Here is a 20,180-nt window from a genome sequence, read left to right on the forward strand (position 1 = left end):
GAGGGAGAATAGCTTATAGCAGACTTAATGATGTTACTGTAGTGGTTACTGAGTCATAATTCACAGCGTTCTAGCCTAGATGGAAGGACTGTTGTATTTACTACATCTCCCGTGACTCTTAGCGGGGGATGACGTAGCTTAAGAGAGACTAGTGAAAGAGGAATGGAAGCGTTGTTAGCTAGCTTAACGCTAACGTTAGTTAAAAATATTTTAACTGCAACAGGCATATAGTAATGGCGAGGATATAAAGCAGACGCATTTATTGGATGCGTTGCTCACGGAGTGGATTCTATTATATGTTGTACCCACTGTATTGCACATCGTTGCGGGCAAGACCACCCGCATTTCATTGTATACTCGTATGCCGTGACAAATAAAACTCTTGACTTGACTTGACTTGACTTGACTTGACTAGAAACAGTGCGACTCCCAAGACAAGAGGAGTTATCACAGGCTGTAGAACGCAGGAAGAGCTGCCAAGCTGCTCACATTACACGTTGCGCATGCTGTGTAGCCGCGTTTTGATTACGTCATCACAACAACACGTTAGGTTACGAACGTAACCATGTTATATGACATTCGGTGATTTATTTTCGGTGCTAAAACCCTTTCGGCAGAAAGCCGAAAGTGCTATTTTTAACCATTTTCAACACCGATAATTTTCGGTGGCCGAATATTCTGTGCATCAGTACTAAGTATTACCTTAGCTAGTATAGTGTATTTATGGTACAGTACAAACACACTATGCTGGATAAAGTTACACTTAAAACTGTACCATAAACTTCCTGGTTTCAAGCTCCCGACACATATCTTTAAAACACTAATAAGTCCTGGTTTTGAACATGCACTACACAATGTAGTGTTTTGTATATTGACACCCCCATAAACACACCACTGATTATATGACAAACATACAGATTCACACATACAGTACAAACATACACTAGCAGCAGCAGCCACATACCACTGATATATAACAATAATAATAATAATAATAATAATAATAATAATAATAATAATAATAATAATAATAATAATGATAATAATAATAATAATAATAATAATGCATTTTATTTAAAGGCGCCTTTCTGAGCACCCAAGGTCGCCATACAGGGTTAAAAACAAATACAATTACACACGGTAAAAACACAGTATTACAGAGTTACATAGTTACTTAGGGGAGCAGTTATAATAAACTTAAAATTAAAGTGAATATGCCAGAATGAACAGATGTGTTTTGAGACTGGAAACAAAGGTGGGGAGGTTATCTATTGCATTATATGACACACACACACACACACACACAACACACACACACACACATGCACGCACGCACGCACGCACGCACACACACACACACACACACACACACACACACACACACACACACACACACACACACACACACACACACACACACACACATGGATGCGCTCACATCTGCAGCGGGTCTCACCAGTTTCTCTGTCTCCCAGGTATCCATGACGATGAGAGTAGTCTCCTCTCCGTCCACCATCAGAGTCCTCTCGTACGTGTCCTCTAAAACACAACAACAACAACAACAGGTCTGTTTTTAGTTTGGTATTTTTCAGTAGCTTTTCTTGTTAGCAGGTTTCATTTGGTTTTCAATTTCAGTTTAGATGTAGTTAGTTCTCAGAGTAGGTTTGCTAGTTTTATTTGAGTCATATTTTCTTATTTTATTCCAAGTTTACTTTCAGTTGTATAACAAACACCATCATCATCACCAAGACCATCACTATAACCAACACTAGGGGTGTAAAGGTACACATATCCGTACCGAACCGTTTCAGTACTGGACCTAAGGTTCAGTACGGCTGTGTACCGAACGAATACAACGGTACGTTAACCACTAACAAACGCACGTGCAGAACTTTGTTTCGCGTTAGTTACTGCACACTACATCACCCCTGAGTGGAACATGGAAAGCCAAACTTTCCCCCACTGTACCGAAAACCTGTACCGAACCGTGACTTCAAAACCGAAGCGCGTACCGAACCGTGATTTTTGTGTACCGTTACACCCCTAACCAACACCATCATCACTATAACCAACACCACCAGCTACACCACCACTATAACCAACACCATCATCATCATCATCATCATCATCATCATCATCATCATCAACACCACCATTATAATCAACACCAGCATCACCACCATCACCAACACTAGGGATGCCCCGATCACGTTTTTTGCCAACGATACCGATCACCGATCGTCTTGAGCCATATCGGCCGATACCGATCCGATACAGATCGTTTTTGATTAAAAAATATTTTGTTTTAATTATTTTATATAAATCTTTAATTTTTTTTATAAAATATATATATTATATAATTAGACTTGTACTCGTATTATCTGCGAGACATCGCCACCACGCAACAAGTCAAAATGCTCGCTATCTGCAAACAGCGCCACTGTCTGTGTACTCGAGTAGCCTCCAGCTATGGCCAGGATTCTCCGGCGCTGCAGCTGGACCCTAGTATTGGTATAAATCACATTCAGCAAGCCCTCAGCTCGAATACGCATCGAATCAATGTTATAAGACATTGATATCAGGAGCTATCTGTAGCTACTGCTAGCCGGCTAGATAACGTTAAGACAACGCCTCAGTGAACTATTTAGTTTAGAGCTAACGTGAGCTAACGTGGTGCTACCGAGTCAACGGAGGTAACTTATCATGCACTCGACTATTGCTGGAGCATTTGTTGATATCAGCAGCTATCAGTAGCTAGCCAGTTAGATAACGTTAGACAATGCCTCATGTAGTCACTGGGTCATTTAGTTTAAACAGTAACGTTAGGTAGGTAGCCAACGTTAGCTCACGTCGCATGCACTACTAGAGCAGACTGCGAGGCTCTTGTTTACATGAGTGCGGGAGGGGCTGGGGAGGAGGAGGCGCCGTACGCTGCAAGCAGTGTCTGAGAGAGAAGTCAGCAGTGACTGTGAGATCTCCACTAAGAATTGTTTCATGTTTTTCGATCGGTTTTGACGATGGGCAAAAATAAAGCATTATCACCGATCACCGATCGCATATTTATACTGATTATCGGCCGACCAACACCACCACCAACATCATCACCACCATCACCAACACCATTACCACCATCATCACCACCATCACCACCACCATCACCAACACCACCACCAACATCATCACCACCATCACCAACACCATTACCACCAACACCACCAACATCACCAACATCACCACCATCACCATCATATCACCATCACCACCATCACCAACACCATTACCACCATCACCACCACCATCACCACCAACACCACAAGCATCACCAACATCACCACCATCACCATCATATCACCATCATATCACCATCACCACCATCATCACCACCATCACCACCACCATCACCACCATCACCACCACCATCACCATCATTACCACCACCACCACCACCATCACCACAAGCATCATCATCATCACCATCACCACCATCATCACCACCATCACCACCACCATCACCACCATCACCACCACCATCACCATCATTACCACCACCACCACCACCATCACCACCATCACCATCATCATCATCATCACCATTGTTGTGAAGGGCCAGATTAAACCGAATATATATATTTATTTATATATATATATTTAATTGTATTTGTATATTCTCTAATATTCCCTGATATCCCTTGTATATTCCTTGTACAATATGCATTGAATATCCATTCTAGCCTACTGAACATCCCATAATAGTCTCCATTCTACTATTGGTCGAGACCTTGGTGCCAGGCTGCCATACCCCCCAGACCCAGTTCAAACGTACCGCTCAACATGTACGAACAAGTCCTAGTTCCGCGTAGGAATCTGGCTACCGCACCACTAATGGGACTATTTGTTCATAGTGCGTATATATACTGCGCTACTAAAGTAGGACTTCCTTTTCAGTCCAGTTTCTTACCCTCCAATAGAGTCACAGACGTAAAGCCTCCCCGCGACGCCACGTGTGGGAGTAAGGCCAAGTTCGGCCTACCATCGGTATTGAGACATCGTGTATATTAATATTTGAATAGTCATATTTGGCACTATATCGTCGAGTTGGACGTAGTCTATTAAGCTAATAATAGTCTGTTAATATATAGTGCTTCGTGCGGTGAGAATACTACCGTAGTCAGTACCCCATCGTTTCGGGCAGAGAACTGGCTGTTTATCCAGGATGATCGACCCCATGTGAGATTGCACCCGAGGAGCCCCAGAGCCGACGAGCGAGTGGATCTGTATACCGGATTATTCTACCGACGACAGCCCGCCTTCCCAGGCACGGATTATGCTTTGTATACGTTGATTATTCCATGGATAAAGACCCCCGACACTGCCGTGTGTTGGAACCCCCCCCCCTGGAGAGGACGCAAGGTGAGGAGACGCTCTGCAAGACGAGGTCGCTTCACGTCTCTCCTCCGTGGACCGGAGGACGCCGGCCCACAAAGAGTCCACCTGCTTTCATCTGTGGTCCAAGGATCGCCGGCGCATTGAACGGCACTACAGTGGGTTCACCTGGGATACCCTTGGCCGGATGAGGCTGCCGGACTCTACCCCCCCCCCCTTCCTACTCCTGTCGGCTTACAAGCGACCGGATTAACCCCCCCTAGTGTATCCAGCCTATAATCATTAAAGTATCATTGCTGTTATTCCTTAACTATTCCAGGTCGTATATGTACCACCTGCGCCTTCAGAGATTGGACATTCTCTATTGATATACCGACGAATACTCTTGCCATAAAAGTGCATACTAATTCCCATTCATAAATGTGATTGATTTGATTAAGTGCTTGCTCTACACACCATCGCTGTGTAGAAATAAAGACCTATTTCTAATTCGTACATTTGTGTTGGATCCGTTTCATCTACGTGACAGTGTTCATCATAATATATTTATGCCGAGTACTGGGTGGCCGAATATTAAGTACAAAGGTAGTGGTAGTAAGTATCATATCTAGTAATACAGTCAGGGAATTGTACCCCTCAGTTACAATTGGTCCTTCGAGCCGGATGGTAATCAGTGTAATATTAATATAGTGTTATTAATATTGAAATGGCCTATGATGAACACTCCACGAAACGATCCTCCTAACCAACGCCCGCAGCGCGAACGACGGCTCCCTCAGTACTTAGAGGCTTACGCTGTCAGTCAACAACCTAGTCTTCTACTAACAGTAAACGCGGTAAAACTAGAAAGTAAAAGTATGTCTAACCCCAACGCCCAGACTACCCCGACCATAGAGGCCCCTACGGGTTCTAATGTAACTGACCAAGTTCACGGTGGGGACCAGGAGAACCAGACATGACTTCACACCCCGCCAGTACTGAAGAAGTAGTCCCCGATGAGTCCCGGGAGGAATACAACGCTACCGAGAGAGAACTCGGCACGGAAGAAGACGGGGAGAGCACCGTGGAGATAGAGCTCCAAGGCTCCGCAAGGAGTACCCCGAGGGAAAGCTCCCCTATACAACCGCCTTCTCCCAGCGAGGCAGAGAGGACCCTACAGCAGGCCTTCCTCATCAGCCTGAACGCCGCTGCTGAACGCGACCGACTGCAGATCCAGCAGCGGAGCGAAGAAGAGCATATACGTCTAGAAATAAGACGCATTCAGAGGAAAGAGAATGTGGCCCGAGACCGAGCAGACAGCCAGCGAGCAGCTGCTGGTGCTCTACGGGACGCAGAGCGCGACAGACAGCAAGCGCAACTAATAGAACAGCTGATCAGACGGACAACACCCTCTCCCTCCGCCAGAGGCTCCAGGAACTCGTCTAGACACACCTCCAGGGCGGCATCCCCTAGCCGAGTAAACAACCCTGAACTTGACCAACAGACGAGGTCTATACCCCCCACAGACCACCTCCCCCCACCGGTCCAAGCGAGACCTAGCAACCGGGAAGGAGCAGCATATCCTGTGGAGAGGCTAAACCAGAGACTACAAGCACTGGATGACCTAACTGAAGACGAAGAGGAGGAGAACCACGCCCGACGACAGCACAGTACTCTACCGGACCAGGAGGTCCGGTACAGCCCAGGCTATACTCCCGCGGAGCTGCGCTACAGACCCCCGACTCTATACCCGGGTGAGCACGACGCACGACCCGCACCGAGGAACAGCACCTGGACAAGCGGGCCATGGTACACTGCCGGTACCAGCCCATACCAAGGAGCGGGAGGAGACTCGCCTAGGAGGCCTCTCCCCCAACGCTCGCCGATGTATCCACAGTCAGCGTCATACATTGGCACGCCTATGGTACCCGACTTCACCCAAGAGAACCGGGCCCAGTATACAGAACTCTGCATGTGTCTGGAGACCATGTTGGTGGATGTATTGGATGAACGCCATAAATACGCCATCCTACTAAAGCACTTAAAGGTACCCCGCGCACATAATATAGCGCTCGCCGACGCGACTTCCACCACCCCATACACAGCAGCGCTGGTAGCATTGGACCAGAGGTATGGGCGCATATGGGATTACGTGATCCAGGAGATCCGACACATCGACCGCTTACCCCCAGCAATAGACAATCGAGCACTGGACGACCTGTCCATCAGAGTGCAGTCCCTGGTAGGGATGTTGGGAGCGCAGAGAGAGAAGGGGAGGCATGAACTTTACGCCAACTCAAATGTGGAAAGGATCTTGGAGAAGCTGCCGCCCGCTCGACAGGAGCGTTTTAGGCGGCAGAGAGACCACCGAGACCCGAATGGCCCCGAACCGAACCTCCTCGATCTAGCAGACTTCCTGGCGAGAGAAGTCAGCAGCCTACGGCTAGATACATTCGGACGGAGCACCCCTGGCTCCAGAGAAGGAACCAGACGACTAAATGATGGAAGAAGATCGGTGACTGTGATGCACCAATCGGAGTCAGTACCGAGCAGCAGGAGCCACAGTACCCCCTCCAGAACGGAGAAGTGGAAGATAGTGTGCCCCTACTGTGAGAAAGAACACTGGCTAGCGCAATGTGACTCCTTCCCCAAGCTGAACGCGGAGGAAGCAAGTCAATGGATAAAGTCCAACAAGCGCTGTTTTCGCTGTGCGCGCTCACACATGGCAGCCGAATGCCGCTTAAAGAAAAGGTGCACCAAGTGCGATGGAGCCCATCTGGACATACTTCACGACAGTAACAGACGGCGCCCTTCACCCGCACCATCCAGCAGCAAAGCGAGCGTCATGTACATCGATCCCGCCAGCAGCAGTGGAGCCCGAGTACTCCTAAAAGTAGTGCGTGTGACACTAAGCTACCAGAATAAAGTCCTGGACACTTACGCCGTCCTCGATGACGGGTCAGAGAAGACCCTTCTGCTCGCCTCCGCTGCGGCCCAGCTAGGGCTGCGGGGAAGCGAAACCCAAATGACAATTCGGACAATAAGACGAGATTTGAAGACGATAAAGGGCGAGAATGTCTCATTCTCTATCGCAGCAAGCGGCCAGCCTGAGCGACGGTACCAGATTACAGACGCGTTCACCAGCCAAGAAATAGGACTGTCGCGGTACACATACCCCGTCGCCAAGCTGATGGAGAAATATGTACATCTGCGCAAGTTACCGATCCCGCTCATAGACAATGCTATGCCGACCCTGTTGATAGGCTCCGACCATGCAGACCTCATTGTCCCGATAGACCGGGTTCATACCGGACCCCGAGGCTGTCCTGCAGCAGTCGAGACCCGTTTGGGATGGACTCTCCAAGGCCCGCTCGCCAAATCTCTCAACCGAAGTACAGCCACTAGATGTCTCCACTCCCGAGTCACAGAGGGAGAAACCGCACTCCTGCAACACGTAGAGCGGCTATGGACCTTGGAACAAATGCCCTTTAAGAACGGAAAGAAAGACATTCGCTCTAAAGATGACATTTACGCCATTCACCTCCTCGAGACAGGGACCAAGAGAGTCCCGGTCAACGGCGTGTTGAGATACGCCACGCCACTCCTGCGGCGAGAAGGAATGCCTACTTTCCACGCCAAGACAGACGCCACAGAACGGTACCTGCTGAACACGGAGCGGCGCTTAGCCAAGAACCCCGCCCAAGAGAGTGTATACCGCGCTGAGATTGAGAAGCTCATCACAGCGGGACACGTCACAAAGATGGACATTAAAGAGGCTGACCAGACCACTGAATCGTGGTACGTGCCTCACCACAAGGTCCATCACAACGGTAAAGACCGCATAGTATTTAACTGCAGCTACCAGATCGGATCCCAAAATCTGAATAAAGAGTTACTGCCCGGTCCCACACTCGGCCCCTCCCTACTCGGCGTTCTACTCCGCTTCCGCCAGGAAAAGGTGGCCATCAGCGGGGACATTAAAGGAATGTTCCTGCAGGTGAGATTAGTAGAGGAGGACAAGCCCCTGTTACGGTTCCTATGGAGAGAGAAGCCAGGAGATGAGCACCCAGCCATCTACCAATGGGAAGTCCTCCCCTTCGGAACGACGTGCAGCCCCTGCTGTGCTACATTTGCACTACAGAAACATGTAGCAGAGGACCCAGCAGCGGACGAAGAGGTCCGACACAGCGTAAAGAACAGCTTCTACGTAGACAACTGTCTACAAAGCCTTTCAACCCAGGAAGAAGCCGAGGCTCTCCTGATTAAACTCCGCGCCTCATTGATCAAAGGCGGCTTTGATCTCAGGCAGTGGGCCAGCAGCGATCCGCAAGTACTGCGCAGCCTCTCCTCCGAGGACAAGGCAGCCAGCAGCGAGACCTGGATGGCTACAATCCCGGGAGAAGCGCAGGAGATGACCCTGGGATTGGTGTGGCGATTCAAAACAGATTCGCTTCACTACAGACACAAGCCCCTGACTACGGAGCAGGGAAGGCCGGCGGCGGCGCCGACCACCAGACGGAGTGTGTACACAACACTCGCCCGACAATATGACCCGCTAGGATGTATTCTACCGTACACCACCAGGGCAAAAATGATTGTACGAGCATTGTGGGACAAGGACCAGGGCTGGGACGACCCCATTCCCGCACACCTTGCATCCACCTGGAGAGAGTGGGAGATGGAGCTCCACTCACTCCCAGGCGTTAATATGCGCCGAAGCTACTTCCCACCCACGGTGAGGCCAGAGACATGTAAAATGGACTTACACGTCTTCAGTGACGCCTCAGAGGTCGCATACGGATCAGTAGCCTACTTGCGGGCCCAAGAAAAGGGGGGAGAGATCTACACAGCATTTGTCCTCGCCCGCTCGAGAATAGCCCCACGCAAGCAACAATCTATCCCACGTCTAGAGCTCTGCGCAGCCCTAGCCGGAGCGCACCTAGCCACGCTCATCCAACGTGAGCTCACCATACCGGTGTCTAGAACAATCCTGTGGTCAGATTTCACGACAGTACTCGCCTGGATCAAATCGGACTCATGCAAGTACAAAGTCTTCGTGGGAGTCAGAGTCACCGAGATTCAAGACTTAACCGAAGAGTTAACCGGAGAAACAGAGTGGCGCTACGTTGATACAAAACAGAACCCAGCTGACGTCATCACCCGGGGAATGCCCCTAGATGACCTCACCCGTCACAATGCTTACAGTGACGGCCCCGCATTCCTAAGACTCCCGGAAGGACAGTGGCCCATGCCTATCCCGAGGGAAGCAAGTCCAGAGGAGGTGGAAAATAAGAAGTCTGTGTTCTGTGGATTGAGCACCGTAGCCTCCACCGACCCTAACATAGACGATTGCACGTCCATAGAGAGTGCACAACAAAGGACATTCCTACTGCACTACCTACCGTCTCTACAGACCCGCCAGAAGTGGGTAAAGGAGAGAGACAATTTGACAGAAGGAACAGTCGTCATGATTATTGATCAATCACTGCCCAGAGCTATGTGGCCGGCCGGCCGCGTAAGCAAAGTGATCACCGGTGCCGACGGCAAGGTCCGAGCAGCTGAAGTGCTTGTCCAGGGTCGCACTTACACCCGTCCCGTGGCGAGGCTCATAGAACTGCCCCGACTCCCAGACACAATCGATGATGACCATGACCCTATAACCCTATGACTTTGTGAAGTTGACTGACCCCTACAGCAAACCCTTATGTGTAAATAGACAACGCGATTAATCTGTCTCTGCTTAACTGATTAGGTCTGGGACCAATCAGGGGGTGGCTGTTGTGAAGGGCCAGATTAAACCGAATATATATATTTATTTATATATATATATTTAATTGTATTTGTATATTCTCTAATATTCCCTGATATCCCTTGTATATTCCTTGTACAATATGCATTGAATATCCATTCTAGCCTACTGAACATCCCATAATAGTCTCCATTCTACTATTGGTCGAGACCTTGGTGCCAGGCTGCCATACCCCCCAGACCCAGTTCAAACGTACCGCTCAACATGTACGAACAAGTCCTAGTTCCGCGTAGGAATCTGGCTACCGCACCACTAATGGGACTATTTGTTCATAGTGCGTATATATACTGCGCTACTAAAGTAGGACTTCCTTTTCAGTCCAGTTTCTTACCCTCCAATAGAGTCACAGACGTAAAGCCTCCCCGCGACGCCACGTATGGGAGTAAGGCCAAGTTCGGCCTACCATCGGTATTGAGACATCGTGTATATTAATATTTGAATAGTCATATTTGGCACTATATCGTCGAGTTGGACGTAGTCTATTAAGCTAATAATAGTCTGTTAATATATAGTGCTTCGTGCGGTGAGAATACTACCGTAGTCAGTACCCCATCGTTTCGGGCAGAGAACTGGCTGTTTATCCAGGATGATCGACCCCATGTGAGATTGCACCCGAGGAGCCCCAGAGCCGACGAGCGAGTGGATCTGTATACCGGATTATTCTACCGACGACAGCCCGCCTTCCCAGGCACGGATTATGCTTTGTATACGTTGATTATTCCATGGATAAAGACCCCCGACACTGCCGTGTGTTGGAACCCCCCCCCCTGGAGAGGACGCAAGGTGAGGAGACGCTCTGCAAGACGAGGTCGCTTCACGTCTCTCCTCCGTGGACCGGAGGACGCCGGCCCACAAAGAGTCCACCTGCTTTCATCTGTGGTCCAAGGATCGCCGGCGCATTGAACGGCACTACAGTGGGTTCACCTGGGATACCCTTGGCCGGATGAGGCTGCCGGACTCTACCCCCCCCCCCCTTCCTACTCCTGTCGGCTTACAAGCGACCGGATTAACCCCCCCTAGTGTATCCAGCCTATAATCATTAAAGTATCATTGCTGTTATTCCTTAACTATTCCAGGTCGTATATGTACCACCTGCGCCTTCAGAGATTGGACATTCTCTATTGATATACCGACGAATACTCTTGCCATAAAAGTGCATACTAATTCCCATTCATAAATGTGATTGATTTGATTAAGTGCTTGCTCTACACACCATCGCTGTGTAGAAATAAAGACCTATTTCTAATTCGTACATTTGTGTTGGATCCGTTTCATCTACGTGACAGTGTTCATCATAATATATTTATGCCGAGTACTGGGTGGCCGAATATTAAGTACAAAGGTAGTGGTAGTAAGTATCATATCTAGTAATACAGTCAGGGAATTGTACCCCTCAGTTACAACCATCATCACCACCATCATCACCATCATCATCATCACCACCATCATCATCATCATCATCATCATCATCATCATCATCATCACCACCATCATCATCATCACCATCATCATCACCATCAGCATTACCACCATCATCATCACCATCATCATCATCATCACCATCATCATCATCATCACCATCACCATAATCACCATCATCATCACCATCATCACCATCACCATCATCACCATCATCATCACCATCATCATCATCATCATCATCATTACCATCATCATCACCATCATCATCATCATCACCATCACCATCATCACCACCATCATCATCATCACCATCACCATCATCACCACCATCATCATCATCATCATCATCACCATCACCACCATCATCATCATCACCACCACCACCATCATCATCATCACCACCATCATCGCCACCATCATCATCATCACCACCATCATCATCATCATCACCATCACCATCATCACCACCATCATCATCATCACCATCACCATCATCACCACCATCATCATCATCATCATCATCACCATCACCACCATCATCATCACCACCACCACCATCATCATCATCACCACCATCATCGCCCCCATCATCATCATCACCACCATCATCATCATTACCACCATCACCACCATCATCACCACCATCATCATCATCACCATCATCATCATCATCACCATCACCATCATCATCACCATCACCACCATCATCACCATCACCACCACCACCATAAAGTTCAGGTGGTGTTTCCACAGAGGTGGTGTTTCAACACTTCAACACGCTGCCAGGAGGAGCCGAACTCGAACCGCAACCCTCCGACTATCAGACGACCACTCTACCTCCTGAGACATTGTCCAAAAAAGAAAAGCAGTCTTAGTTAGTCAGCCTGTTAACATAATTGTGCATATTTTTGTATAATTGTCACTGACATAATATAATATATCACAATTATTATTATTTTTATTTTAAATTTTTTAAATAATAATCAAACTCTCTTCTGGGACACTTCAAGCGCTCTTGGGGGCCCTCTGGTGGCCACGTGGATCCTAAACAGGTGCTTAGTTCACCTATGCATCAAGCTGGCCCTGCTCACGGAACAGAATCTGGTGGTCCATGCAGGACTCTACATCACAAACAGTCAAAACTCAGCACACCCCGCTGTGAGACACACGGGACTGTGACTGGATCAATACCAGCTGTCAATCGTGGCCTGGAGCCAATCAGACCACAACATGTGACTTCAGGAGCCAATCGATGAGGCAGCCCAGTCAGCCAAGGTTATGAGTCCACAGCAATGTCACAGAACACAACAGCAGACAGACAGACAGACAGACAGACAGACAGTGGGGGGTCTGAGGTGGGGGGAGGGGAGGAGGGGTATACCAGTTAGCAGTAGCACATATTATTAAATATGTCCAACAGAGTTTTCTTTGTAAACAACTCACTTTTGTTTGTATTCACATTTTTATGTAAATATACAGTAATATATAGAGTTTTCCAGTTTTTTTTCTATAATCTACAAGCTGAGTATATTTCCTACTTCATACACTACTAACGAGTCGGTTGCAATCAACCAGCACCTGCTAACAGTGTAGCCGCCTGTAGATCCTATGGTCCCAGGTTCAAATCCACTCGGTTACATAACCTTTGCAAAGTCCATTTCCAGCATTGTCATTGTCAGTGGTGTAACAATGGGCGAGACTAGATGCCCTACTGTGGGGAACATACCCAGAATGCCCTTGTGGTCCGAACATGTGAAACAGACCCATTTGACTGTAGTTAGCAAAGCCAAGATATATAGCATGCTAGTCGCTAACGTTACCAATCACTTCCGATGCTGTGTTTGTATCAAATGAAACATAAAATAAAATCATAAAATCACTGTAGCATCAGCAGGTCAGGATTGAAGCCAAGCTATCTAACTAGCCACTAGCATGCTAGTGAAAGAGACCCATTTGACTGCAGTTAGCAAGCTAACGTTAATGGTATTAGCTGGACAATGCTATGTGTAGCACCCTGAATATGTGACTATTATTCAGAAGTGCTGACTTGTCTTTTATCTCCCCTTTGTGCACAAAGACATTAACTAGTTTCCATTGATATTCTCTCGAACAATGACGCGAGTTTCTTCTTCTCTCACCGGCTGGAATATGGATTATAAACAGTAAACTGAATCATATTCAATCCACCCAGTTCTTCCTGTGGGGCTAGTTGGTGGTACCAGCAGGGGGCGGCGGTGGCAGGCGGAGTGCACGAGAGAGGCATGAGGAGAAGCAAGTCAACTGAAACGGAAGTGGAGAGAACCAGCCTCTTCGACGTTGGACTTGGACCTGGGTGGTCGTGTCGTTGGAAGAGCCCCGTAGTGGATCACGCGGGTGAACGTATTGAACTTGAATATATTACGGGTTATACTAGAAATATAAGCGTAGTAGCGTGTTGCATGTCCCCACTGAATAACCCTAGTGATACAACGAGTTATCCTAGAAGAAAGCGGTATAGCCAAGAGTTGGCTTATGTTAACGTTATCCCCTCCAGCGAGGTGCCCAGCCAGCGTGGCTTGAAGAGGACTGGTGGTTAGAGGCACCCTGCGTTGTTGTATGTTCCGGCTAGCAGGAGGGCTGTCTAGGACCCACAGAGTAGCTTCAGTTAAGGTAGCCCCAGATTATTATTGCGCGTCAACCCAGCACCGGCAGCCAGCAGCCTGTCTTCGCCGGCGGTCTACATCTGCTCTGCACTGGCGGTCGTCAGCCTAGCACGGGAGTTTGTCCCGTCCAGCAGAGGTCGCCATCACCCAGCACGCGCCTCCAGCCCGCTACTGCCCCCTCTGCCTAACACAGCTTGCTAGCTCCTGAGATGAGAGCGTTCAACGCCATCTTACCACCCAGACAGTGGTGGTGCGGCGAGGCCGCCATCTTGGTTGAGTACACTGGCGCTTCGGTGCTCAGGATCCTATTGCACAGTACACAGTGTGGCGCGGCCTACGGGCGAAGCTAATTTTGCTAACTACAGTTCATAGGGGTACCCCATAAACATTACATGCCGGCATTAGTATAGGACTTTTGTTTGGTAAAGTGGGCCCACCTTTTTCATTTTCTTTGAGTGTGATAACGTGTTTGTTCTTTAATAATATTTTCCCATCTACTTAACCCTTTCCCTGTGGGGAGGTTACAGACCTCTTGTTATATAAGTAAAGCCTTAGAGAGGTATTATCACTACTATATAAGTAAAGCCTGAGAGAGGTATTATCCCTGGTACTAACCCAGACGTGGGTGATGAGTCAAGCACATTGAAGTATATTATATTTGGGTCGGCAATACCTGGTTCTATACAGTGTGGGTGTATTTTACAAGTGTTACAAGAGATGGAATTACAACTGAAATAGACATAGAACCACCCTTTACCATTGACTATTTGTAACTGCCCAGTACAAATAAGGATAAAGAACGTAGATGGGAGTCCTGTGTGCGTGTCCATTCCTGAGCCTATTATTAACTCTTTTGGTGTGGGTAACGTTAATACAATTAACCCCTTCCTATCCAACTTCCCCCTTTCCACTATAAGGTTTCTAATGTCACCGAGGGAGGGTACTGCTTGCGGGAGGAACTAAGTTACTTATTTACAATTCAGTCACTAGGTGTGGGAGGGTTAAAGGAGGTATTGGGGGAAGTGAGAGCGAGTTGGAGAGTACTGCTGACCGCCCTGGAAAGGCGAGGAAGACCAGAGTACCAGACCAGGTTGGTAAATCCCGGGGCCCCATCCACTCCCACTGCCGGCCTCCAGTTTGACGCTCCAGGCCCAAAGACGAAGGTGCAGTCAGACGGAGCTCTACTGTGTCTCGCTACCCAGTGGCTGTGCACACCCGTTCCCACGAAGCAGGGATAATCCACCCTGCTACATAATGGTATATATTTGTATGTTGTATTTGATACAAACACAGCATCGGAACCGAATGGTAACGTTCTTGTGTTCTATGTCACCCCTGTGCTCCTGGCGTTCTTGTGTTCTACGTCATCCTGTGCTCCTGGCGTTCTTGTGTTCTATGTCACCCCGTTCTCCTGGCGTTCTTGTGTTCTACGTCATCCTGTGCTCCTGGCGTTCTTGTGTTCTATGTCACCCCGTTCTCCTGGCGTTCTTGTGTTCTATGTCACCCTGTACTCCTGGCGTTCTTGTGTTCTACGTCATCCCGTTCTCCTGGCGTTCTTGTGTTCTACGTCATCCTGTGCTCCTGGCGTTCTTGTGTTCTACGTCACCCCTGTGCTCCTGGCGTTCTTGTGTTCTACGTCATCCTGTGCTCCTGGCGTTCTTGTGTTCTACGTCATCCTGTGCTCCTGGCGTTCTTGTGTTCTATGTCACCCCTGTGCTCCTGGCGTTCTTGTGTTCTACGTCATCCTGTGCTCCTGGCGTTCTTGTGTTCTATGTCACCCCTGTGCTCCTGGCGTTCTTGTGTTCTACGTCACTCCTGTGCTCCTGGCGTTCTTGTGCGCACACTAGAAGAACGTGTGACAGACAATCTTTTGAGGACCTTTTCTCCTACTGTGCTATATAGCGCCAATATCATCAACTAGTGGTCAAAAGCTCCACTGGATACCTTTAAACTAGTAAACTATGAGATAACTAATGTAAGTAACTTAACCACTAGCTAACGACCTAAACGATCTTTTACTATACTAACTATGGGTGTTTAAACCTACCTCCTGAATGCTCTTCTTTCTCCGCGATCCCAGCGAAGATCCCGGCCAGGCTGGTCTTCCCCACGCCATGGTCCCCCAGCAGGACCACCCGATACACACACTCCGAGTCGCTCTGCGAGTCCTCGTCCGAGTCGGAGGACCAGTGGGCGCGGTAGTGGAGTGACTTGTCCCCGGGGTGGTAGGAGGCCGACTGTCCCAGGGGAGGGTGACTGCGCTGGGGCAGGACCTGGCCTTGGAGCGGAGAACGTTAGAGAAGTAAGCTTGAGACCAGGGGGGGTCACAGGTTTAAATCTCCTTTCATTAAACAACTACTAGTGATGTGCCCTTGAGCAAGGCATCTAATCCCCCATGTCTCCAGAGGAGCTGGTCAGAGGCAGACAGTAGAAGACTGTGGTTGTACCAGGCAGGTTGTCCCTCCCCCTCCTACTACTCCCCCAGGCTGGAGCTGTGAATATCAATGTATGAGAATGAGAGGACGTGCCCCGTTGGTGCCCTTCCAATGGTCTACACTTGACCATGTGCCCCCACAGTCATGCTAACGTGCCCTTTTGAGTGGCGAAAATATTTGATACTATATTTATTTGTCGCTTAACCCATTCAGTGCCAACCACGAGTATAGTCGGGTTAACTCGCCATCGCTTGAGTGCCAATCACGAGTATAGTCGGGTTTTAATCGTTATTTCTTTTATTAGCGATACCCATTCATTTTTCATCCATCCAGCCTGACGTTATCATTGGGAATGGGTCTGAGCTCGCAAAGGGCAAATACCGCCGCCCATCGTCTCCCGGATGGTATTGCACATCATTGGATTGGATTGGCTGGGACTGTGCATCAAAAAAATAAGTCCGATCCAGGTTTTACTTTTCGGGCATGCAGCTGGATACTATTGCATTGACTGGGGGGACTGGAAGCATCGTGGGTTATGTGTTTTGGACTATAACGTTGGATCAATGGACACGATCGATATTTGGATTGGCGATCAGGAATTGGATTAATCTTTTTGCATGACATCAGATGTGAGGTAAGGCCTTTATGTTATGAATCTTGGGGTAATCAGATGTTCCTTTCTCCACCATCGGAGCGTGTGTGTGTGTGTGTGTGTGTGTGTGTGTGTGTGTGTGTGTTTGGGTGTGTGAGGTTCGCGCCGACCAAAGTACGGAGAAGCGATTTTTCAGACCCCGCTTCGTACATGAGGACACATATACTATCGATAATCTAGCGTTTATTTAAAAACGATTCATAAATCAGCCGAAAAATGACAATGTGTTTTGTGTATTCCACTAAAGGGCTATCGTGTCTTTCTCTGGAATTACTAGAAATCTCCAAAACTATACTCGTATTCAAAACGGTATTAAACGGAAATGTACAGATGAAAAAACAATCCGTTTCGTACATGTTGACTGCAAGCAAGTCATTGATAAGCGACGGGTGTATTAGACCCATAGCCATAATTTAAGATATAGTTTAAGTGTTCGCAAATATCCCCATCCTCCCATTGATTAAAGTGGTGGCAATCTAGACATAATTTGGTCATATGGGCGTGGCTCTGAATGAGTTAACATAGTGAAAAAATTATATTATATTATTTTAGTCTCTTTTATAAATAAGTGTAAACAGGTGTTTAGCAGGCTGTGATGTACAGGCGTAGAGACAGAGGTCATTAGCAGGCTGTGACGTACAAGTGTAGAGACAGAGGTGTTTAGCAGGCTGTGACGTACAGGCGTAGAGGCAGAGGTGTTTAGCAGGCTGTGACGTACAGGTGTAGAGACAGAGGTGTTTAGCAGGCTGTGACGTACAGGTGTAGATACAGAGGTGTTTAGCAGGCTGTGACGTACAGGTGTAGAGACAGAGGTGTTTAGCAGGCTGTGCCGTACAGGTGTAGAGACAGAGGTGCTTAGCAGGCTGTGACGTACAGGTGTAGAGACAGAGGTGTTTAGCAGGCTGTGATGTACAGGTGTAGATACAGAGGTGTTTAGCAGGCTGTGATGTACAGGTGTAGAGACAGAGGTGTTTAGCAGGCTGTGACGTACAGGTGTAGAGACAGAGGTGTTTAGCAGGCTGTGACGTACAGGTGTAGAGAGACAGAGGTGTTTAGCAGGCTGTGACGTACAGGTGTAGAGAGACAGAGGTGTTTAGCAGGCTGTGATATACAGGTGTAGAAACGGAGGTGTTTTGCAGGCTGTGACGTACAGGTGTAGAGACAGAGGTGTTTAGCAGGCTGTGACGTACAGGTGTAGAAACGGAGGTGTTTAGCAGGCTGTGATGTACAGGTGTAGATACAGAGGTGTTTAGCAGGCTGTGATGTACAGATGTAGAGAGACAGAGGTGTTTAGCAGGCTGTGACGTACAGGCGTAGAGACAGAGGTGTTTAGCAGGCTGTGACGTACAGGTGTAGAGACAGAGGTGTTTAGAAGGCTGTGACGTACAGGCGTAGAGACAGAGGTGTTTAGCAGGATGTGACGTACAGGTGTAGAAACAGAGGTGTTTTGCAGGCTGTGACGTACAGGTGTAGATACAGAGGTGTTTTGCAGGCTGTGACGTACAGGTGTAGAGACAGTTGAGGACCGTATCCTGTCAAAGGCTCTGGCCTCTACTAGGGATGCACCGATCCGATATTGGTATCGGTATCGGCCGCCGATATTAGTAAAATAGCTGGATCGGGTATCGGTAAAAAATATATATATATATCGGATTCTTTTTTTTCCTTTTTAAAATAAAATAAGAAATAACCATTCAGTACATTTATATCTATGTTTTAATTTGTTAAATTTAGTTTCACTAAGTTAGGAAAGTAATGTTTTAAGTCAAGCCTGATGTTGCCTTGCACAAAAGAATGATCCCAGTCTCTTCCACACAGTGACAGTGAGGCATACAGTTTATTAATTGAATGAATGAAGTTTATTTTCTGTCTTTGTTTACAACAAATAAAAAACACACTTGTGATCCTTTACAATTCTTAAAAAACAAATTATATTTTAATATATAAACAAAAAAAATACTTGGATACAATTTTTATTTTTTTTTAACTTTTTTGGAAAAAGAAAATGGACAATGGGTATCGGTATCGGTATTGGGCAATACCCAAACCCAGGTATCGGTATCGGGACTGAAAAAGTCGGATCGGTGCATCCCTAGCCTCTACATCATAACTACCTTGTGTCTGTGCAGACTGACCAGGCTCGAGGGGCACTGGGGTGGGTTGCCTTGGGCTCCTAGGAGCAGTGGGGGGTTGTGGGGGGTTGGAGGAGGGCAGAGGAGTGCTGGCTCTCCGTCTCAGAGGTTCCTTCTCTCTCTGAGTGTTTAGGGTCATGGCGCTATGGAGAGGCCTGCACACAAACAGAAGACTTTTCAGATATCGTGTTACTGGTAAAACAGAAGGAGCAAGGGCAATCTGGAACCAAGCTGAAAGGGAGCTTAAAGATTTCAAATATTAATATTTTGGGATTCATATTTATATTTGTGAGAGTCTTGTAAAAGAGCAATGTAAAAGAGCAGGAGTAGAAGTCAAACTTTTTAAATAATAATGGTTTGGGACTAACATAATTTTCTGAATGTTATGTCTTCTTAAGCCAAGGAAGATCTATATGAGCCCAGAGTGACGCAAAGATGTTCCATATAAATCAATATGGGGGGTTCGTACTGTATCTACAGTATGTATTCATGCTTCAGGAAGCAGGTCAGGGCAGGTCAGAGGTCGGTGTCGAGCAACAAAACCAGAATATGTTTCCACCTATAAGCATGGAAAATAAAAAATGGACTTGTACATGGAACATAAACCTTCATTTAACTTTCATAGCTCATCGTGACTCAGAATACCAATCGACGCACGCACGCACACATTACACATGTAAACAAGACTTTTACAGCACTGAAACGCATTAAACATTTACATTTAGT

The 20,180-nt window shown here is 47.6% G+C and overlaps 1 protein-coding gene across 1 annotated transcript in view; it reads right to left on the reverse strand.

The window, feature by feature from the left end:
- Positions 1–19,593, reverse strand: part of rem1 (RAS (RAD and GEM)-like GTP-binding 1) — a gene marked incomplete at both ends in the record, with an annotated part of 24,261 nt that extends 4,668 nt beyond the window's left edge. The window contains 3 exons of the mRNA XM_084316815.1: positions 1,457–1,539; positions 16,283–16,499; positions 19,474–19,593. Coding sequence (XP_084172941.1) covers positions 1,457–1,539; positions 16,283–16,499; positions 19,474–19,593 — 420 coding nt within the window. The remainder of the gene's footprint in view (positions 1–1,456; positions 1,540–16,282; positions 16,500–19,473) is intronic.
- Positions 19,594–20,180: the final 587 nt, after the last annotated feature.

The sequence above is a fragment of the Notolepis coatsorum genome, assembly GCF_963971535.1.
Source record: "Notolepis coatsorum genome assembly, chromosome: 6".
NCBI lineage: Eukaryota > Metazoa > Chordata > Actinopteri > Aulopiformes > Paralepididae > Notolepis > Notolepis coatsorum.